Genomic DNA, 23,476 nt, shown 5'->3' with positions numbered 1-23,476 from the left:
GTGGCGCACTGGTTAAGAATCCGCCTGCCAATGCAGGGGACACGGGTTCAAGCCCTGATCTGGGAAGATCGCACATGCCGCACAGCAACTAAGCCCGTGCACTACAACTACTGAGCCTGTACTCTAGAGCCCACGAACCACAACTGCTGAGTCCGCGTGCCACACTACTGAAGCCTGTGCACCTAGAGCCCATGCTCCACAACAAGAGAAGCCACCGCAATGAGAAGCCCGCGCACCGCAACGAAGAGTAGCCCCCACTCGCCGCAACTAGAGAAAGCCCGCACGCAGCAACGAAGACCCAATGCAGCCAAAAATAAATAAATAAATTTATAAGTGGAAAAACAGCCAAAATTTGAATAAAACGTACGGATTAGTTAATAGTATTATACCAATGTTCCTTTCCTGGCTTTGGTAATTATAAATTATACTATGGTTATGTATTTTTTAATGATGCTTTTGTTTATTGATACTAGACAACCAGCCTAAGTAAAGACTCTGATTTTAGTATAAGTCCCTTTACTAACAATCGGCATGAAACAGCATCATACTTCAAATCTAAACCCTTTAAAATCAGGTACTGAAATTCACTTAAGGAACTTAAGGGCAGTGTTAAAAAGGGCCAGGTTTTCACAGGCCCTCATCCACTTCTGCACGTTGGCTGGCACCATCACACTGCAGCCTCCTGTCTGCTGGAGAACAGACCACAGCACAATTTCTGCCACAGTGAGTTCATTCCCAAGAAGCCAGGAGCTCTTCCCAAAAGCTGAATTCATGGAGCAGAACACAGTGGCTTCCCTCTTCTGGCTGAAAAATAGCTCTATCTACCCAGCTATCTATAAGGGTTAAACTTACAGCATTATGCTTCTGGCCAAACAGAAAACAAAAAATGTGCATGTTCCCTTCTCCTTCAATGGGATACATCATTTGGATACTGAACTTCATCTGAGTCTTTAGCACATTCTTCCAAATTAAGAGTAAAACCCAGCACTTATGAAGGTTTTCTGGTGTGCTCTTGACTGCTGAATGTGTGTGAACAGTAGAGAGGACTCTAGTGGTCACAGAGCAGCCAGTGCAATACAAGCAGGGAGAGGGGAAGGGAGGGGAAGGGAGGGGAAGGGAGGGGAAGGGAGGGGAAGGGAGGGGAAGGGAGGGGAAGGGAGGGGAAGGGAGGGGAAGGGAGGGGAAGGGAGGGGAAGGGAGGGGAAGGGAGGGGAAGGGAGGGAAAGGGAGGGGAGGCTGGGTTTGTGTTGATCAAGATGTCTTTCAGTGCCCTGTAGTCTCTTCCAAACACCGAATTTAAGCCCAATGCATTGGTAGCTAAAGCAGTGGGTTCGTCAGCTTGGATTATGTTGGTAATATCCAAATTCACATCTGGCATCTGAATCATCTTGGAGAGACCATCGACTGCAGCTTTCAATTCATACAGATACTTTAGAATATCATCTTGGTGGAAAAAATAAAGTATCTTGGCAGAACTCAGTAGGTTGAAGACTCTTCCTGCATCTAGCACGGGGCTGATGGTCCTGCCATGCACACTGGGGAGCCAGTACGTGCATCTACACAGAGAGGTGAGCCACACAATTACAGGGCTTAACTTGGTACATCGGCATCATGGGACCATTAGAGGAACTCTTATTATTTTTGCAACTTTTCTGTAATTTTAAATTTATTTCAAAATAAAAAGTAAATGACTTCCCTGGCGGTCTTGTGGTTAAGACTTTGTGCTTCCACTGCAGGTGGCACGGGTTTGATCCCTGGTCAGGGAACCAAGATCCCACATGCCACGTGGTGCAGCCAAAAACAAAAAAAAAAGGTAAAAACCCTATGGTATCAGTCTTTGAAATACATGAATTGGACCCATCATATCTTCCATTTTCTCTGAATAAACTGGACTTCATTTGACTTAAAAAGAAGGGATCAATTTTAATTTAATTGTATTTTTGAGAAAGTGTATTTATTCTTCCCTAGTGAAAACGCAGCCTGAGGAAAAAAAAAAATCAGGTAGATACTAAGGATTTGCTATGGCTTTTAAAGACTTCTGTTCCCCAGTCTGAGAGCAGGTTGGGGGAAAAACTGAACCAATCTATGACTGACAATCCTTCCCTGGGTGGCACCTTGAAATTCTAACTTGTCCCAATTCTGGTGGTTGTGATTTAGAAAACATTTCTTTGGAGCCAGGGGCTCAACTCCATTTTAAGGGGTTTTTTTTTCCCTGAGCATCAGAAGGACTCCATGAGCTAACAGGGCTTGCAGTTCTCTTTCTGGTTTTGGCATATTTATAGCAGAAGATTTGGCCATGGATGTGTTGAGTGTGGATGAGTAGGCGGCTAAAGCCACATTTATAAAGCATTTATAACTGTTGTTTCTTAGCCACTTAGGGACAGCAGTGTGTTTGATTCTGGCTTCTCTCTCGTTTTGCAGCCTTAGAATATTTATTCCTCCAAATTCAGTATGATTCTGATTCTGTTTTGAAAATAACAACAAACCATACAATTCAAAACTGCACAAAGGACTTGAATAGACATTTCTCCAGAGAAGATACACAAATGGCCAATGGCACATCAACATCATTCATTAATCATTAAGAAAATGCATATCAAAACAGAACAATGAGACACCACTTCACACCTACTAGGGTGGCTATAATTTTTTTTTTTAATGGAAAATAAGGGTTTGTAAGGATGTGGAGAAATAGGAACACTGTTGGTAAGAATGCCAAATGGTACAGCCACTATGGAAAACAGTTTGACAGTTCCTCAAAAAAGTTAAACACAGAATTACCATATGATTCAGCAATTCCACTCCTATATACTCAAAAGAATTGGAAATAGAGACAGATAAATACTCAGAAATAGAGACTCAGATAAATACTCACGGAAGCATTATTCACATTAGCCAAAAGATGGAAACAACCCAAGTGTCCATCAACAGATGAACGGATAAACAAAATGTGGCATATATTGACACTGGAATAGTATTCAGCCATAAAAACAAATGAAGTTCTGACACATGCTACAAGGTGGATGAACCTTGAAAACATTATGCTAAGTGAAATAAGCCAGACCCAAAAGGAGAAACGTTACATGATTCCACTTGTATGAAATCTCTACAACAGGCAAATCTGTAGAGATAGAAAGTAGATTAGGGGGTACCAGGGGTTCAGGTGAGAGGGAAATGGGGAGTTATTTAATGGGTATAGAGATTTTGTTTGAGATGATGTAAAAGTTCTGGAAATAGATAATGGTAATGGTATACAGCACTGTGAATGTATTTAATGCCACTAAATTATATAACGGTAAATTTTGCTGTACAGCAGAAATGAACAAACATCGTAAATCAATTATACTTCAATTAAAAAAAAAGACAAGGTGCAACCACTTTAAAAAAAAAATGGTTAAATTTTATGTTATGTGGACTTCCCTGGTGGCGCAGTGGTTAAGAATCCACCTGCCAATGCAGGGGACACGGGTTTGAGCCCTGGTCCGGGATGATTCCACATGCTGCGGAGCAACTAAGCCCGTGCTCCGCAACAAGAGAAGCCACCGCAATGAGAAGCCTGCGCAAGGCAACAAAGAGTAGCCCCCGCTCACCGCAACTAGAGAAAACCCGCACACAGCAACGAAGACCCAACGCAGCCAGTGGCTGAGAATCTGCCTGCCAATGCAGGGGACACGGGTTCGAGCCCTGGTCTGGGAAGATCCCACATGCCGCGGAGCAACTGGGCCCGTGAGCCACAACTACTGAGCCTGCGCATCTGGAGCCTGTGCTCCGCAACACGAGAGGCCGCAATAGTGAGAGGCCCGCGCACCGCGATGAAGAGTGGCCCCCGCTTGCCGCAACTAGAGAAAGCTCTCACACAGAAACGAAGACCCAACACAGCCAAAAGTAAATAAATAAATAAATTTATTTATTTTAAATAAATAAATAAATAAATAAATATTTTAAAATGTTTATGTTATGTATATTTCACCACATTAAAGATTTAAGGAAACAAAAGTCAATACCAATATGGATTGGTTTTTCTAAATCGAGGATCCCCCAAGTAAAGGATGGTACAAACATGACTGAATTCATACTGCTTTGGAAAAGTTCAGAAACAGAACACAGGGGCTTCCCTGGTGGCACAATGGTTAAGAATCCGCTTGGCCAATGCGGGGGACACAGGTTCGAGCCCTGGTCCCGGAAGATCCCACATGCCACGGAGCAACTAAGCCTGTGCGCCACAACTACTGAGCCTGCGCTCTATAGCCCGTGAGCCACAACTACTGAAGCCCGCATGCCACAACTACTGAAGCCCATGCACCTAGAGCCCGTGCTCCGCAACAAGAAAAGCCACTGCAATGAGAAGCCCACGCACCGCAACGAAGAGTAGCCCCTGCTCGCCGCAACTAGAGAAAGCCCGTGCACAGCAACAAAGACCCAATGCAACCAAAAGTAAATAAATAAACTAAAAAAAACCCAAAAAACCAAAAAACAGAACACAGGGAATTCCCTGGCAGTCCTGTGGTTAGAACTAGGTGCTTTTACTTCAGTGGCCCGGGTTCAATTCCCGGTCAGGGAACTAAGATCCCACAAGCCATGTGGCACAGCCAAAACAAAACAAAAAACAGAACAAAAAACATAACTTACACATGAGAGGCAATCATAAAAATATATAATCATAGTGACAAAGATCAGATTTGAAAATCAAGTACCTTAAATTCTGGTATATATCCAAGGGGTTCTAGTCTATAAAGTTAATTTACGTTTTAAAACAGATTATTTTTCCTTTAAAAGTTAGGACCCTCCAGGCCCCAGTCCTTCTGTAGATTTCTTACCATCAATTCATCCCCCAGCACATACATACACAAGCTCCACAGAGCCTCCTCGCCAGCTGTCTCATCGCCTTAGCCTGGAAAGCATCCAATTCTTCCTCCTCTGGGACCAGATAAGTGCTGCCCCTTCTCTCCTAGACCATTCCAGCAAACAGGGAAACCTCCTTGACAACAGCATGCTCTTCACCAATGGGACTTAATGCTGTGAATTCTTCTCAGGTTTACCTATCAATGAATTCAATTTTCAAGATCTAAAGACCTTGCTGATGCTTTCAGCTTCAAATTTTGCTTAACAAAGTGACTCTGCTGCTTTGAGACAACAGAGACCTACAATCACACCACATGGCCATCAGAACAAGGAAAACTGAGCTGAGGGCCTATAGCTGCTGCCATCTCCAAACTGGCCAGTGACTGACCTTTGTACTCAGGGGTGAACTCCTTCATTTCGGGAGGGAGGGACTCGTAGAAGCGCTGCTCCCGGGAGATGAGGGGCTTGCACACAGTGTGGTCGTCGTAGCGCATCATGCTGCTGTGTCCGCCCACCTGGTGGATGAAGGGCTCCAGGAGGACTCCCCGGTCTCCGGCCCGACTTGCGTTCTTGCCATACTGCCCCACTTCCATGGTTTGACAAACACACATTGCGTTGGGGGCCAGTTGCACACTGAGAGCAGAGGATGCAGCACATGAGCCACGAAAGGAGAGCTAGGTAGAAGGTCCTGGCGAGCTGAAAACCAACGGTCAGAGTCTGTTCAGCTTATTCTTCTCTCCTAACAGAGGGAAGAGAGGAAAAGAGGGAATCAAAACACCAGGCAAGTTACAGTTTCCCTGGAGTTCACAGAATATCCACTCCTGAGGAACAACAGGGATTCTGTCTTGTTCCCTGCTATGTGTTCCCCAGTATGTTGTTACAACACTGCCTGATGCATGAGAGGTAGCTGAGTCAATTTCTGTTGAATGATGTAATTTTGGTCTCCTCCATCCGTCTTTTTATGCACAGAAGCCCATATTCTCTTCCTTTCCTAGTTCTCAGATCCCTTCTAAGTTCTCTAAAGGATTTGATTTTAGAGCTACAGTATGTTGTAGCCATCAGGAAGGCAACTATCCCTGTTTACTTCACATTCAGTTAAGAGCTCAAGAAAAAAACAGAAAGCAACACCACTTCATTCTGTTCGGATTTCTCACAATACTCAGTACTGGTAAGGGTCTCTCCCTGACTCAAAGGAAGGGTTTTTGCCTGAGAAATCAGGTCATTCTAGATTCCCAACTTTTCTGCTGAAGGTGCCAAGGACCAGACAGGAAAAGCCATTCCTTCCTGAGTTGTAGAAGCATAAAAAGGTTTTGTTTTGGGACTTCCCTGGTGGTCCAGTGGATAAGACTCCATGCTCCCAATGCAGGGGGCCTGGGTTTGATCCCTGGTGGGAAAACTAGATCCCACATGCATGCCGCAACTAAGAGTTCACATGCCGGAACTAAGAAGACCACGTGCCGCAACTAAGATGTCTGCATGCCGCAACTAAGAGCCCTCATGCCACAACTAAAAGATCCTGCATGCCGCAACGAAAAAACATGCCGCAACGAAGATCCCACGTGCCACAACTAAGACCTGGTGCAGCCAAAATAAATAAATAAATATTTTTAAAAAATGTTTTGTTTTTCTGAAAGGAATTCAGGCTTCATATTTCTTCTACTTTAAATCTATGGCCATCAATTTATGACCATGTCTAGCACCACAGAGCTTCCCTTTCTGTTTGACTCTAGGGACAAAGAAAAGCTCTTTGTACTTAAATAACCTCCTTTTAATGTCAGTCTTCTCTCAAGAAAGTTAATATAGTGGGCAACTTAATACTGAATATATTTTAAAAATTAGGAATGTAGTAGGTGGAGGGGTGGGGGAGGGGAGGATTGGGAGTTTGGGATTAGCAGAGGCAAACTATTATATATAGAACAGATAAACAAGGTCTTACTGTATAGCACAGGGCACTATATTCAATATCCTGTGATAAACCATAATGGAAAAGAATATGAAAAAGAACATATATATATATATATATGTGTGTGTGTGTGTGTGTGTGTGTAACTGAGTCACTTGGCTGTACAGAAAAAATTAACACAACATTGTAAATAAACTATACTTCTATAAAATTTAAAAAAAAATTAAAAAGGAATGTAGTAGGCAAGATAACTTCTGAAAGATCAAGACTAAAAAAGAAAAAGAAAATATAGAGCAGAAATATGGTTTTATCTTCAAGAGATAATAAACTATTTTTTTTTCTGAACCTCATAATTATGGGCAAAATGAGCTATACAAGAACACTGTTGCAAAACTGCAAAATTTTCTTAATCCAAAGCTGCCCAGGAAACTATGTTCTACTTCACCACTGTCAACAAAAATAAACTATTCTCCATTCCCACTCCCACAAACAGATCAGCACCACTTTAAAGCTATTCATTTTTTAGTCCTCCTTCAGGATAAGGCAACTCCCTGTCTCAGGGAGTTTTTTGAGACTCCATTCTCTTGAAACAAGAGTTTGATGTACACCTCTGCGACTCCTATGGCACCCTGTGCCAACTCTAAGGCAGCAATAAATCACTGTAATGTCATCTATTTTGTCATCTGTCACCACCACCAAACCATTCTCTCTTAACTCCATCTAGGATCCAAGGCAGTTCCTGGCACACAGTAGTGCTCAAAATAAGGTTTGTTAGAATGAATTAAAATAATTCCAGAAAGAGGACCACAGTGAGTAAAAGCACAACAATATGAAAATAAAATATGAAAGCACAGTGGCAGTGCTTAGGGCAGAAAGCAATTGCGGAAGGCTTATCTCAGGGTTCCTGGAGGTGCCCACTGTGGCAGTGGACTCTAGTTAGCAATGTCAGTCGGCTCCTGCCCTGGCTCCTCTTCACCCTGGGATTGCCTCTGACCACAGATGGGATACCAAGATGGTGCCAGACTTCCTAGCCTGGGTCAGTGGGTATCTGGTTTAGGAGAGGGGTCAACAGTGCCAAGTGCCCCAGAAGAGTTGGACATTAGGGCCATTCCTTGGACTCTGAGAGATCCGTGGCATCCTCTGCAGCCCCCACAGGACTGAAAGGAAGAAGTTCAATCTCCAGTCAGATGTAGACTTTTGATATTTTGTTTCCCCTTGATGTCTACATAAAGTCATGGTACTGTTTTTGTGTTTGAAATATTTTCTTACAAGTAAACATGTAAAATATACCACATTTCTATAGCTCTGATTTGGCCTTTCTTTTTAAATAAACTGGGAACCTGAAAAAGTGGAAGTGCCCAGAACTCTCTCAACCTCTGTGAAGCCCTGGCCTACAAGGTGTGGAGCCTTGTATGTCACTTGAAGTAAGAAACTTCAAGTTTCCTCATGAAGACATGCCCACTGCCAACCCTGGGGGATATGCCGACGTAGGTGAAGGGCTTGGGCTTGACTCACCTACTGCCCAGCCTTGAAAGTTCTGGAAATAGCAAAAGCTCTGACTCTTTTTGATAAACAACCAGAGGTCATTCCTGAACTCTGGTGTCCACCAAGGCCCGCTGTAAAAACCGTGGACTGAGAGGGCTATGGATGATGGTGTCTGTCTCCACTATTCCTTTCCTAATAGAGTCCCAATCTTGTTCAGGCAGTCAAACCTCAAGGGAATGTGAAATTCCATTCTAGTTCAGGGAGAATCTTGAACAGTACCTCAGTTCTTACGAGCTTATTTAGGAAAAAGCATGTGACTCTCTTCTTCCCAATGAGATGAGGAGAAGTTGGCCAGGGATTCTCTGGGAAAAAGATACCTTGCTCTTAACATGAGAGAGGTGTACCTCCTCTTCCTCAGGATATTATTCTGTCTGCATGTGATATATGAGACTACTGCAGCCACCTTGTGACTCTAAAAGATACTTGTCTAAGACAAGGCCAACATGCTGAGCATACAGAACAGGAAGAAAACATCAGGGCCCATGATGCTGTCACTAAAGTACTGGATATCCTGTTATGTAACAAAAATAAATTTCCCTTTATGCTTTAAGCCAGTCGCATTAGGATGTTCTGTCACTTGCAGTCAAAACCATCATAAATGAAAGGCCAGAAATAGTTGCATCAAAATCCCCAGATCTCCAGTTAATACACTTTGCACATAAAGAGGTCACTAACTGTTTTCTGATGACAACAAGGAAACTTCCAACAAATGAAGAACAAGCTCTTTCACTAATGACAAAGGGCATATTCTCCATAAGCCCCAAAATGAAAAATGCTGCTCTATAAAGTGTCCCTGAAGGCAGAGAATGTGAATTATGTCTGGTCCATAGCGCTGGTACCAAGATACTAAAAAAGAACCTGACCAACAGAAAATTCATTCTCTCATACGTAGAAATGAACCTGTCCAAATATCCAAATAATTAGTTTAGAACTGATTCTACTATGCTTCAGGAGGCAGACCATAAAAGAAATTTATACTCTTGCCACTTCAGGACCTTACTGCTCATTATTTTTTTTTTTTTTACAAACGGATCTAAATACCATGTAGTCAATAAATCATATTTCCCAGAGTGTAATTAATTCTCAAATATTTTGCAGACTGTCCTCTGCAAATACACTGACCTGATTTCAAGTAGTTTATGCCATTCAAGATGTCAATAGCTTCTGCAGTCTTTTCTAGACTTAAGAAACTACTAGCATAAAGAAAAACTTGTGGGGACTTCCTTGGTGGTCCAGTGGTAAAGAATACACCTTCCAGGGCTTCCCTGGTGGCGCAGTGGTTGAGAGTCTGCCTGCCGATGCAGGGGACACGGGTTCGAGCCCTGGTCTGGGAAGATCCCACATGCTGCGGAGCAACTGGGCCCGTGAGCCACAACTACTGAGCCTGCGCGTCTGGAGCCTGTGCTCCGCAACAAGAGAGGCCACGACAGTGAGAGGCCCGCACACCGCGATGAAGAGTGGCCCCCGCTTGCCGCAACTGGAGAAAGCCCCCGCACAGAAACGAAGACCCAACACAGCCAAAAATAAATAAATAAATAAATAATTAATTAAAAAAAAAACAAAGAATACGCCTTCCAACGCAGGGGACATGGGTTCAACCCCTGGTTGGGGAACTAAGGTCCCACATGCCACGGGGGAACTAAGCCCACGCACCACAACTACTGAGTTCGCATGCCTCAACCAGAGAGACTGCATGCCGCAAACTACAGAGCCCAGGCGCTCTGAAACCCACGCGCCACCAACTAGAGAGAGAAAACCCACACACCACAACTAGAGAGAAGCCGATGCACCACAACTGGAGAGAAGCCCGCGTGCTGCAACGAAAAGATCCCACATGCTGCAATAAGACCTGATGCAGCCATAAAAATAAAGGGACTTCCTTGGTGGGGCAGTGGTTAAGAATCCGCCTGCCAATGCAGAGGACACGGGTTCAAGCCGTGCTCCAGGAAGATCCCACATGCCGCGGAGCCACTAAGCCTGTGTGCCACAACTCTGAGCCTGCGCTCTAGAGCCCACGAGCCACAACTACTGAGCCCGCGCACCTAGAGCCTGTGCTCCACAACAAGAGAGGCCACTGCAATGAAAAGCCTGTGCACCACAACAGAGTGGCCCCCGCTTGCTGCAACTAGAGAAAGTCCGCACGCAGCAACGAAGACCCAACGCAGCCAAAAATAAATAAAATTTAAAAAAATTTTTTGAAATAAAGAAAATATATAAAAATAAAAATATAAATATATAAAAAAAGAAAAACTTGTGAATTCTTTAAAAGCTACAAAGTATCAAAAATATCACATAACTGCAATCATGAGGGACTCTGGTTTCACTGCCATGGGTTAAACTAAAAACAAACCAAAAACAACTCCCTACCAGAATATGTTTTTGGTTTGGTTTGGTTTTGTAAACAAAACTCCAAAGGCTTTCCCTGGGGAAAACTTTATAAATGGCACTCTTTTTCCTTATGTGGCATCTTAGACCTGCGTCACTACAGAAATCATGGCCAAGTTTCACTTTTCTGTGTAGCTGTGTTCCCATGTAAACGTGTTTCCAAGTTACCTGTCTTGTCTACTTCCCAGGTAACATAAAGATTTTTCTCTGGAAAGGTGGAATCCCTACAGATACAGACCTCTATGCTGGCAAGCACTGGTTTCCTTTCCTGGGTGTCAAGGAAAGGAACGAAGAATAGTGTTTGAAAATTACAAATTAGCCACTTTTTTCCCCCTAGTTTTTGGCCATGCTGCATGGCATGCAGGATCTTAGTTTCCCAACCAGGGATCGAACCCGTGCCCCATGCAGAGGAAGCGTGGTGTCTTAACCACTGGAAGTCCCAGGGAAGTCCCACAAAATAGCCACTTTAATTCCACTACTCAGACCAGGGAAGTCCCACAAAATAGCCACTTTAATTCCACTACTCAGACAGACCCAGGAACCATACAGTGTGGAGGAACTTGTGAGCCGCCATCCCAGTTTCTAAGACCAGCAGAAAGCTGGCATTTATTTATTTATTTATTTTTTTAAAAGTTTTTACTTGATTTTATTTATTTATTTATTTATTTTTGGCTGTGTTGGGTCTTCGGTTCGTGCGAGGGCTTTCTCCAGTTGCGGCAAGCGGGGGCCACTCTTCATCGCGGTGCGGGGACCGCTCTTCATCGCGGTGCGCAGGCCTTTCTCTATCGCGGCCCCTCCCGTCGCGGGGCACAGGCTCCAGACGCACAGGCTCATCAATTGTGGCTCACGGGCCCAGCTGCTCCGTGGCATGTGGGATCTTCCCAGACCAGGGCTCGAACCCGTGTCCCCTGCATTAGCAGGCAGACTCTCAACCACTGCGCCACCAGGGAAGCCCCTGGCATTTATTAAAAGCATCTCCAGGACGCAAAAAGGCTCCCACTTTCCCCAGTCATCCCGATGGCCCTTTGCTGTGACTGACAAACATGCAGAAGTGAAAAGCAATTGCAATTAGTATTTAATTCCTACAGCCTAATTCTTTGACATGAAAAGTCTGAAGTGGCATTTGCCCAGATTCAGAGTTGAAGGGAAATGTACTATTCTTCTTCCTCTCTACACCTTTTTGTCCTTGGCAGAAATAGGGCATTTCTCATTTTGGGGGCATTAAGGAGTACTGAAAGGAAGTAATTACAAGGAGTTACATTCTTAGGGTTTTGAGAAGAATCCCTAGGAAACTGTCTTAATCCGTCTGGGCTGCTGTAATAGAATACCATAGACTAGGTGGCCTATAAACAACAGAAATTTGTTTCTCACTGTTCCAAAGGCTGGGAAGTTCAACACCAAGGCAATGGCAAGTTTGATGTTCGATGAGTAACTGTGTCCTCATGTGGTAGAAGGGATGAAAGGGCTCTCTGGGGCCTCTTTTATAAGGGCACTAATTCTATTCATGAGGGCTCCACCCTCATGACCTAATCAGCCCCAAAGGTCCCACCTCCAAACACCATCACATTGGAAATTAGGTTTCAACATATGAATTTGTGGGGGACACAAACATTCAGTCTAGAGCAGAAATTACAATCAGTGTTTTCAGCTCTGCTGCCAGAGTACCTGTTCACTCTTTTTCTGATGAGACTTCACCATTTCTTCCATGACTTGATAAAATATTTGGTGAGGAAATCTTGTTTTTGTGAAAAGGAAACTGTCCTTCTCTATGGAAATAGTTTGTAGCATTGTGTGTACCGGATTGAAAATTATTTTACTTTAAAATATTTAGAGAGGATTAACCAAGATGGCAGAGTAGAAGGACGTGCTCTCACTCCCTCTTGCGAGAGCACCAGAATCACAACTGGCTGCTGGACAATCATCGACAGGAAGACACTGGACTTCACCAAGGAGGATACCCCACATCCAAGGACAGAGGAGAAGCCACAGTGAGACGGTAGGAGGGGCGCAATCAGAGTAAAATCAAATCCCCTAACTGCTGGGTGGGTGACTCACAGACTGGCGAGCACTTATACTATACCACAGAAGTCTACCCACTGGAGTGAACGTTCTGAGCCCCACGTCAGGCTTCCCAACCTGGGGGTCTGGCAACGGGAGGAGGAATTCATAGAGAATCAGACTTTGAAGCCTAGTGGGAATTGATTGCAGGACTTCGACAGGACTGGGGGAAACACTCTTGGAGGGCGCACACAAAATAGTGTGTGCATCGGGACCCAGGGGAAGGAGCAGTGACCCTGGGGGAGACTGAACCAGACATACCTGCTGGTGTTAGGGGGGTCTCCTGCAGAGGCGGGGGCTGGCTCTGTTTCACCATGGGGACAAGGACACTGGTGGCGGAGGTTCTGGGAGGTACTCCTTGGCGTGAGCCCTCCCAGAGTCTGCCATTAGCCCCACCAAAGAGCCCGGGTAGGCTCCAGTGTTGGGTTGCCTCAGGGAAAACAACCAACAGGGAGGGAACCCAGCCCCACCCATCAACAGTCAAGTGGATTAAAGTTTTACAGAGCTCTGACCGCCACAGCAACAGTCAGCTCTACCCACCTCCAGAGCCTCCCATCAAGCCTCTTAGATAGCCTCAACCACCAGAGGGCAGACAGCAGAAGCAAGAAAAACTACAGTCCTGCAGCCTGTGGAACAGAAACCACATTTACAGAAAGATAGACAAGATGAAAAGGCAGAGGGCTATATACCAGATGAAGGAACAAGAAAAAACCCCAGAAAAACAACTAAATGAAGTGGAGATAGGCAACCTTCCAGAAAAAGAATTCAGAATAATGATAGTGAAGATGATCCAGGACCTCGGAATAAGAATGGAGGCAAAGATCGAGAAGATGCAAGAAATGATTAACAAAGAAGAATTAAAGAACAAACAAACAGAGATGACCAATACAATAACTGAAATGAAAACTACACTAGAAGGAATCAATAGTAGAATAACTGAGGCAGAAGAACGGATAAGTGACCTGGAAGACAGAATGGTGGAATTCACTGCCATGGAACAGACTAAAGAAAAAAGAATGAAAAGAAATGAAGACAGCCTAAGAGACCTCTGGGACAACATTAAATGCAACAACATTTGCATTATAGGGGTCCCAGAAGGAGAAGAGAGAGAGAAAGGACCAGAGAAAATATTTGAAGAGATTATAGTCGAAAACTTCCCTAACATGAGAAAGGAAATAGCCACCCAAGTCCAGGAAGCGCAGAGAGTCCCATACAGGATAAATCCAAGGAGAAACACGCCGAGACACATAGTAATCAAAGTGGCAAAAATTAAAGATAAAGAAAAATTATTGAAAGCAGCAAGGGAAAAATGACAAATAACATACAAGGGAACTCCCATAAGGTTAACAGCTGATTTCTCAGCAGAAACTCTACAAGCCAGAAGGGACTGGCATGATATACTTAAAGTGATGAAAGGGAAGAACCTACAACCAAGATTACTCTACCCGGCAAGGATCTCATTTAGATTTGATGGAGAAATCAAAAGCTTTACAGACAAGCAAAAGCTAAGAGAATTCAGCACCACCAAACCAGCTCTACAACAAATGCTAAAGGAACTTCTCTAAGTGGGAAACACAAGAGAAGAAAAGGACCTACAAAAACAAACCCAAGGACTTCCCTGGTGGCGCGGTGGTTAAGAATCCGCCCACCAATGCGGAGGACATGGGTTCGAGCCCTGGTCCGGGAAGATTCCACATGCCGCGGAGCAACTAAGCCCGTGCGCCACAACTACTGAGCCTGCGCTCTAGAGCCCGCGAGGGGGAACCCCGTGCCACAACTACTGAAGACCGTGCGCCTAGAGCCTGTGCTCCACAACAAGAGAAGCCACCACAATGAGAAGCCCGCACACCTCAAAGAAAAGTAGCCCCCTCTCGACGCAACTAGAGAAAAGCCCGCGCGCAGCAACGAAGACCCAATGCAGCCAAAAAAAAAAAAAAACAAACAAACAAACCCAAAAACAATTAAGAAAATGGTCATAGGAACATACATATTGATAATTACCTTAAACGTGAATGGATTAAATGCTCCAGCCAAAAGACACAGGCTTGCTGAATGGATACAAAAACAAGATACATATATATGCTGTCTACAAGAGATACAATACATTGTATCAGACAATACGTTGTCTACCTCAATACATAAAGCAACTGCTAACAGCTATAAAAGAGGAAATCGACAGTAACACAATAATAGTGGGGGACTTTAACACCTCACTTACACCAATGGACAGATCATCCAAAATGAAAATAAATAAGGAAACAGAAGCTTTAAATGACACAATAGACCAGATAGATTTAATTGATATTTATAGGACATTCCATCCAAAAACAGCAGATTACACGTTTTTCTCAAGTGCACACGGAACATTCTCCAGGATAGATCACATCTTGGGTCACAAATCAAGCCTCAGTAAATTTAAGAAAATTGAAATCATATCAAGCATCTTTTCTGACCACAACGCTATGAGATTAGAAAGGAATTACAGGGAAAAAAATGTAAAAAACACAAACACATGGAGGCTAAACAATACGTTACTAAATAACCAAGAGATCACTGAAGAAATCAAAAAGGAAATCAAAAAATACCTAGAGACAAATGACAATGAAAACACGACAACCCAAAACCTATGGGATGCAGCAAAAGCAGTTCTAAGAGGGAAGTTTATAGCTATACAAGCCTACCTAAAGAAACAAGAAAAATCTCAAGTAAACAATCTAACCTTACACCTAAAGAAACTAGAGAAAGAAGAACAAACAAAACCCAAAGTTAGCAGAAGGAAAGAAATCATAAAGATCAGAGTGGAAATAAATGAAATAGAAACAAAGAAAACAATAGCAAAGATCAATAAAACTAAAAGCTGGTTCTTTGAGAAGATAAACAAAATTGATAAGCCATTAGCCAGACTCATCAAGAAAAAGAGGGAGAGGACTCTAATCAATAAAATCAGAAATGAAAAAGGAGAAGTTACAACAGATACCACAGAAATACAAAGCATCCTAAGAGACTACTACAAGCAACTCTACGCCAATAAAATGGACAACCTGGAAGAAATGGACAAATTCTTAGAAAGGTATAACCTTCCAAGACTGAACCAGGAAGAAGCAGAAAATATGAACAGACCAATCACAAGTAATGAAATTGAAACTGTGATTAAAAATCTTCCAACAAACAAAAGTCCAGGACCAGATGGCTTCACAGGTGAATTCTATCAAACATTTAGAGAAGAGCTAACACCTATCCTTCTCAAACTCTTCCAAAAAACTGCAGAGGAAGGAACACTCCCAAACTCATTCTACGAGGCCACCATCACCCTGATACCAAAACCAGACAAAGATACTACAAAAAAAGAAAATTACAGACCAATATCACTGATGAGTATAGATGCAAAAATCCTCAACAAAATACTAGCAAACAGAATCCAACAACACATTAAAAGGATCATACACCACGATCAAGTGGGATTTATCCCAGGGATGCAAGGGTTCTTCAATATACGCAAATCAATCAATGTGATACACCATATTAACAAATTGAAGGAGAAAAACCATATGATCATCTCAATAGATGCAGAGAAAGCTTTCGACAAAATTCAACACCCATTTATGATAAAAGCCCTGCAGAAAGTAGGCATAGAGGGAACTTTCCTCAACATAATAAAGGCCATATATGACAAACCCACAGCCAACATTGTCCTCAATGGTGAAAAACTGAAACCATTTCCACTAAGATCAGGAACAAGACAAGGTTGCCCACTCTCACCACTATTATTCAACATAGTTCTGGAAGTCCTAGCCACAGCAATCAGAGAAGACAAAGAAATAAAAGGAATCCAAATCGGAAAAGAAGAAGTAAAGCTGTCACTATTTGCAGATGACATGATACTATACATAGAGAATCCTAAAGATGCTACCAGAAAACTCCTAGAGCTAATCAATGAATTTGGTAAAGTAGCAGGATACAAAATTAATGCACAGAAATCTCTTGCATTTCTATACACTAATGACGAAAAATCTGAAAGTGAAATTAAGAAAACACTCCCATTTACCATTGCAACAAAAAGAATAAAATATCTAGGAATAAACCTACCTAAGGAGACAAAAGACCTGTATGCAGAAAATTATAAGACACTGATGAAAGAAATTAAAGATGATACAAATAGATGGAGAGATATACCATGTTCCTGGATTGGAAGAATCAACATTGTGAAAATGTCTCTACTACCCAAAGCAATCTACAGATTCAATGCAATCCCTATCAAACTACCACTGGCATTTTTCACAGAACTAGAACAAAAAATTTCACAATTTGTATGGAAACACAAAAGACCCCGAATAGCCAAAGCCATCTTGAGAACGAAAAATGGAGCTGGGGGAATCAGGCTCCCTGACTTCAGACTATATTACAAAGCTTCAGTAATCAAGACAGTTTGGTATTGGCACAAAAACAGAAATATAGATCAATGGAACAGGATAGAAAGCCCAGAGATAAACCCACACACATATGGTCAACTTATCTTTGATAAAGGAGGCAAGCATATACAGTGGAGAAAAGACAGCCTCTTCAATAAGTGGTGCTGGGAAAATTGGACAGGAACATGTAAAAGTATGAAATTAGAATACTCCCTGACACCATGCACAAAAATAAACTCAAAATGGATTAAAGACCTAAGTGTAAGGGCAGACACTATCAAACTCTTAGAGGAAAACATAGGCAGAACACTCTATGACATACATCACAGCAAGATTCTTTTTGACCCAGCTCCCAGAGAAATGGAAATAAGAACACAAATAAACAAATGGGACCTAATGAAACTGAAAAGCTTTTGCACAGCAAAGGAAACCATAAACAAGACCAAAAGACAACCCTCAGAATGGGAGAAAATATTTGCAAATGAAGCAACTGACAAAGGATTAATCTCCAAGATTTACAAGCAGCTCATGCAGCTCAATAACAAAAAAACGAACAACCCAATCCAAAAATGGGCAGAAGATCTAAATAGACATTTCTCCAAAGAAGATATACAGATGGCCTACAGACACATGAAAGAATGCTCAACATCATTAATCATTAGAGAAATGCAAATCAAAACTACAATGAGATATCATCTCACACCGGTCAGAATGGCCATCATCAAAAAATCTAGAAACAATAAATGCTGGAGAGGGTGTGGAGGAAAGGGAACACTCTTGCACTGTTGGTGGGAATGTAAATTGATACAGCCACTATGGAGAACGGTATGGAGGTTCCTTAAAAAACTACAAATAGAACTACCATACGACCCAGCAATCCCACTACTGGGCATATACCCTGAGAAAACCATAGGTCAAAAAGAGTCATGTACCAAAATGTTCATTGCAGCTCTATTTACAATAGCCAGGACATGGAAGCAACCTAGGTGTCCATCGACAGATGAATGGATAAAGAAGATGTGGCACATATATACAATGGAATATTACTCAGCCATAAAAAGAAATGAAATGGAGGTATTTGTAATGAGGTGGATGGAGTTAGAGTCTGTCATACAGAGTGAAGTAAGTCAGAAAGAGAAAAACAAATACAGTATGCTAACACATATATATGGAATCTAAGGGAAAAAAAAAAAAAAAAAAAGGCCAGGAAGAACCTAGTGGCAAGACGGGAATAAAGACACAGACCTACTAGAGAATGGACTTGAGGATATGGGGAGGGGGTGGGGTGAGATGTGACAGGGTAAGAGAGTGTCATGGACATATATACACTACCAAATGAAAAATAGATAGCTAGTGGGAAGCAGCCGCATAGCACAGGGAGATCAGCTCGGTGCTTTGTGACCACCTAGAGGGGTGGGATGGGGAGGGTGGGAGGGAGGGAGATGCAAGAGGGAAGAGAAATGGGAACATATTGTATATGTATAACAGATTCACTTTGTTATAAAGCAGATGCTAACACACTATTGTAAGGCAATTATACTTCAATAAAGATGTTTGAAAAAAAAAAAAAAATCTTCCAACAAACAAAAGTCCAGGACCAGATGGCTTCACAGGTGAATTCTATCAAACATTTAGAGAAGAGCTAACACCTATCCTTCTCCAACTCTTCCAAAAAACTGCAGAGGAAGGAACACTCCCAAACTCATTCTATGAGGCCACCATCACCCTGATACCAAAACCAGACAAAGACACTACAAAAAAAGAAAATTACAGACCAATGTCACTGATGAATATAGATGCAAAAATCCTCAACAAAATACTAGCTAACAGAATCCAACAACACATTAAAAGGATCATACACCACGATCAAGTGGGATTTATCCCAGGGATGCAAGGGTTCTTCAATATATGCAAATCAATCAATGGGATACACCATATTAACAAATTGAAGAAGAAAAACCATATGATCATCTCAATAGATGCAGAAAAAGCTTTTGACAAAATTCAACACCCATTTATGATAAAAACTCTCCAGAAAGTGGGCATAGAGGGAACCTACCTCAACATAATAAAGGTCATATATGACAGACCCACAGCAAACATCATTCTCAATGGTGAAAAACTGAAAGCATTTCCTCTAAGATCAGGAACAAGACAAGGATGTCCACTCTCACCACTATTATTCAACATAGCTCTGGAAGTCCTAGCCACGGCAATCAGAGAAGAAAAAGAAATAAAAGGAATACAAATTGGAAAAGAAGAAGTAAAACTGTCACTGTTTGCAGATGACATGACACTATACATAGAGAATCCTAAAACTGCCACCAGAAAACTGCTAGAGCTAATTAATGAATATGGTAAAGTTGCAGGATACAAAATTAATGCACAGAAATCTCTTGCATTCCTATACACTAATGATGAAAAATCTGAAAGAGAAATTATGGAAACACTCCCATTTACCATTGCAACAAAAAGAATAAAATACCTAGGAATAAACCTACCTAGGGAGACAAAAGACCTGTATGCAGAAAACTATAAGACACTGATGAAAGAAATTAAAGATGATACCAACAGATGGAGAGATATACCATGTTCTTGGATTGGAAGAATCAACATTGTGAAAATGACTATACTACCCAAAGCAATCTACAGATTCAATGCAATCCCTATCAAATTACCAATGGCATTTTTTACGGAGCTAGAACAAATCATCTTAAAATTTGTATGGAGACACAAAAGACCCCGAATAGCCAAAGCAGTCTTGAGGGAAAAAAAACGGAGCTGGAGGAATCAGACTCCCTGACTTCAGACTATACTACAAAGCTACAGTAATCAAGACAATATGGTACTGGCATAAAAACAGAAACATAGATCAATGGAACAAGATAGAAAGCCCAGAGATAAACCCACGCACCTATGGTCAACTAATCTATGACAATGGAGGCAAAGATATACAATGGAGAAAAGACAGTCTCTTCAATAAGTGGTGCTGGGAAAACTGGACAGCTACATGTAAAAGAATGAAATTAGATACACCGTACACAAAAATAAACTCAAAATGGAATCGAGACCTAAATGTAAGACTGGACACTATAAAACTCTTAGAGGAAAACATAGGAAGAACACTCTTTGACATAAATCACAGCAAGATCTTTTTTGATCCACCTCCTAGAGTAATGGAAATACAAACAAAAATAAACAAATGGGACCTAATGAAACTTGAAAGCTTTTGCACAGCAAAGGAAACCATAAACTAGATGAAAAGACAACCCTCAGAATGGGAGAAAATATTTGCAAACGAATCTACGGACAAAGGATTAATCTCCAAAATATATAAACAGCTCATTCAGCTCAACATTAAAGAAACAAACACCCCAATCCAAAAATGGGCAGAAGACCTAAATAGACATTTCTCCAAAGAAGACATACAGACAGCCACGAAGCACATGAAAAGATGCTCAACATCACTAATTATTAGAGAAATGCAAATCAAAACTACAATGAGGTATCACCTCACACCAGTTAGAATGGGCATCATCAGAAAATCTACAAACAACAAATGCTGGAGAGGGTGTGGAGAAAAGGGAACCCTCTTGCACTGTTGGTGGGAATGTAAATTGATACAGCCACTATGGAGAACAATATGGAGGTTCCTTAAAAAATGAAAAATAGAATTACCATATGACCCAGCAATCCCACTACTGGGCATATACCCAGAGAAAACCATAATTCAAAAAGACACATGCACCCGAATGTTCATTGCAGCACTATTTACAATAGCCAGGTCATGGAAGCAACCTAAATGCCCATCAACAGACGAATGGATAAAGATGTGGTACATATATACAATGGAATATTACTCAGCCATAAAAAGGAACGAAATTGAGTCATTTGTTGAGATGTGGATGGATCTAGAGACTGTCATACACAGTGAAGTAAGTCAGAAAGAGAAAAACAAATATCGTATATTAACGCATGTATGTGGAACCTAGAAAAATGGTACAGATGAGCTGGTTTGCAGGGCAGAAGTTGAGACACAGATGTAGAGAACAGACATATGGACACCAAGGGGGGAAAACTGCGGTGGGGTGGGGATGGTGGTGTGCTGAATTGGGCGATTGGGATTGACATGTATACACTGATGTGTATAAAATTGATGACTAATAAGAACCTGCAGTATAAACAAACAAAACAACTAATACTAAACTTTCATTGGGTTATTTGTATGGAAATATGTTAATATAAATGTTTCAGACATTACATGAAATTTCTAAAAATCTTATATGTTCTTGTATAATGTTATAAGTCATAATCCTAGTTATTACTTTAAAATGTGTATCTCAGAAATAACTAATTTTCTTGTCAACTGCATTATTATGAACTTTCATCAAATCTTTAACCGTGGTCATTTTAAAGTCTTTTGTCATTTACAGACAGTTCTGGGTGTACTCTGATGCTTTTGTAAATATGTTCCTATAAAAGGGTTTCATCTTCAGGAAATTTATGGAAAAGACTCTGACAAGTACAGGTTTCTGGTTACTGACTGTACTGCTGAACTGAATGAAAAGCATTTTCAGAACTCTAATGAAAAACTGATGAGCTCATAAAAGTGCTAACAAAAGATCAAGATGAAAAAAAAAATTAATTACATGGGACTGAGTGAACTGATGAGGATGAGTATAATTGTTGTGACTTTGTTTGAATTTAAAAAAAAGAAAAAATCCCACAAGGACTCAGAGGCAAAGAATATACAAATCAATTTTCACTGCAAAGTAAAGGAGCTGTTACAGTGGAGGATTACTGGAGTGAATGTCAATATTATGACATAGTATGAGTGTGTTTCATGTATGGTAACATCCATGTACAATACTTGGTGTCAGTCTATTTATCTCTTGTAAAAATAAAATACAGTGTGTGTGAAAAAAAAAAACCAATGATAAAAAACCTTAAGACAATCAAGATGTTAAAAAGTACTAAGGAATTACAATTAGCTTTGGTGTGATAGTGTTATTGTATTATGAAAGAAAATGTTCAGTTTTTAGAAATTCCCATTAAATTGTATAATGATGAAATAATGTGCTTTCTGAGATTTGCCGTAAAATACCTCAGCAGAGAAAGTATGATGGATGGACGAAGCCAGTGTGGCACCATCACGATAAGTCTAGAATCTAGGTTTGGGGTACACAGAGCCTTATTACATTGTTCTTTCCTCTTTTATGTATGTTTTACATTTTGTATTTAAAATGTTGACTAAGGTAGGGCCAAGAATGGAGCCTCAAGGGATGTGTTTTAAGGCCTCCCTGTATTTTTCAGTCTCTTAATTAGTGCTGCCTGGGTATGGTTAATCAAAGAGCTAGGACTCCACCTAATTGATTGTGATGTTTCTGTTTTATCACCTACTGAAAGCTGCAGAAACCATGTGTCCTTTGTTTTCTTCTCACTACATTTATTAGTTAATATATATTTTTTTGCTATCTAAAAAAAAAAAAAAAATTCTACTTCTGTGAATATTATATATATTTTATGTGTATCTGTGTGTGTGTGTGTGTGTGTGTACGTAGCTTACTAAATGAGTTGAATTCAGTAATCAACAGAAAATGGCCGTGCAAAAAAAAAAAAACAAAATTAAAAAATAAGAAAATTCCCATTGTGGAAACATGATACATTTCAGTATTTAGTAGTAAAGCTCCTCTCTGATTAACACAACCTTGAATAATGGAAATTAATCAAGAATATTATTTAATATTATGCATTAGAGTAGACAAGACCACTGCATTCTGACTACCATGTCTATTCTCACTGGGTCGTTTGCACTGGGGTCTGAATCAGGTTCTAGGGGAGGCAGGAGAAGTACAGCACCAAGCTAGGCTTTGGAACGTTTGGCAAAATCATGTGGTGATTAAACTTATATGACCCAGGACTTCCCTGGTGGCACAGTGGTTAAGAATCCACCTGCCAATGCAGGGGACATGGTTTCGAGCCCTGGTCTGGGAAGATCTCACATGCTGCGGAGCAACTAAGCCTGCGTGCCTAGAGCCCGTGCTGCACAACAAGAGAAGCCACCGCAATGAGAAGCCCGCACACCGCAACGAAGAGTAGCTCCCACTCACCACAACTAGAGAAAGCCCACGTGCAGCAACGAAGACCCAATGCAGAAAGAAAGAAAAGAAAGAAAGAGAAAGGAAAGGAAGGAAGGAAAGAAAGAAAGGAAAGGAAAGGAAGGAAGGAAAGGAAGAAAGAAAGGGAAGAAAGAAAGGGAGGGAAGAAAAGAAAGGGAAGGGAAGAAAGAAAGGAAGGAAGAAAGGAAGGAAGAAAGGAAGGAAGGAAGGAAGAA

The 23,476-nt window shown here is 41.5% G+C and overlaps 1 protein-coding gene and 1 pseudogene across 5 annotated transcripts in view; both read right to left on the bottom strand.

Moving 5' to 3' along the window:
* Positions 1–23,476, bottom strand: part of IP6K1 (inositol hexakisphosphate kinase 1) — an 85,260-nt gene that overhangs the window by 14,634 nt on the left and 47,150 nt on the right. For 2 of the 5 annotated variants that reach the window (XM_007168721.2, XM_007168720.2), the window contains exon 2: positions 5,231–5,581. The exons of 2 other annotated variants lie outside the window; for them this stretch is intronic. In XM_007168721.2, the coding sequence (XP_007168783.1) occupies positions 5,231–5,453 (223 nt within the window). In that variant the 5' untranslated portion in view covers positions 5,454–5,581. Of the gene's footprint in view, positions 1–5,230; positions 5,582–23,476 lie in introns of those variants that run through there. One more of the 5 variants, XM_057555496.1, reaches the window with a different exon arrangement.
* Positions 364–1,591, bottom strand: LOC114236162 (aminoacyl tRNA synthase complex-interacting multifunctional protein 2-like; annotated as a pseudogene).

Source organism: Balaenoptera acutorostrata, chromosome 10 (genome assembly GCF_949987535.1).
Source record: "Balaenoptera acutorostrata chromosome 10, mBalAcu1.1, whole genome shotgun sequence".
In the NCBI taxonomy this organism is placed as follows: domain Eukaryota; kingdom Metazoa; phylum Chordata; class Mammalia; order Artiodactyla; family Balaenopteridae; genus Balaenoptera; species Balaenoptera acutorostrata.
The sequence above is the reverse complement of the archived record's forward strand: the minus strand, read 5'-3'. Positions and strand labels throughout refer to the sequence as shown.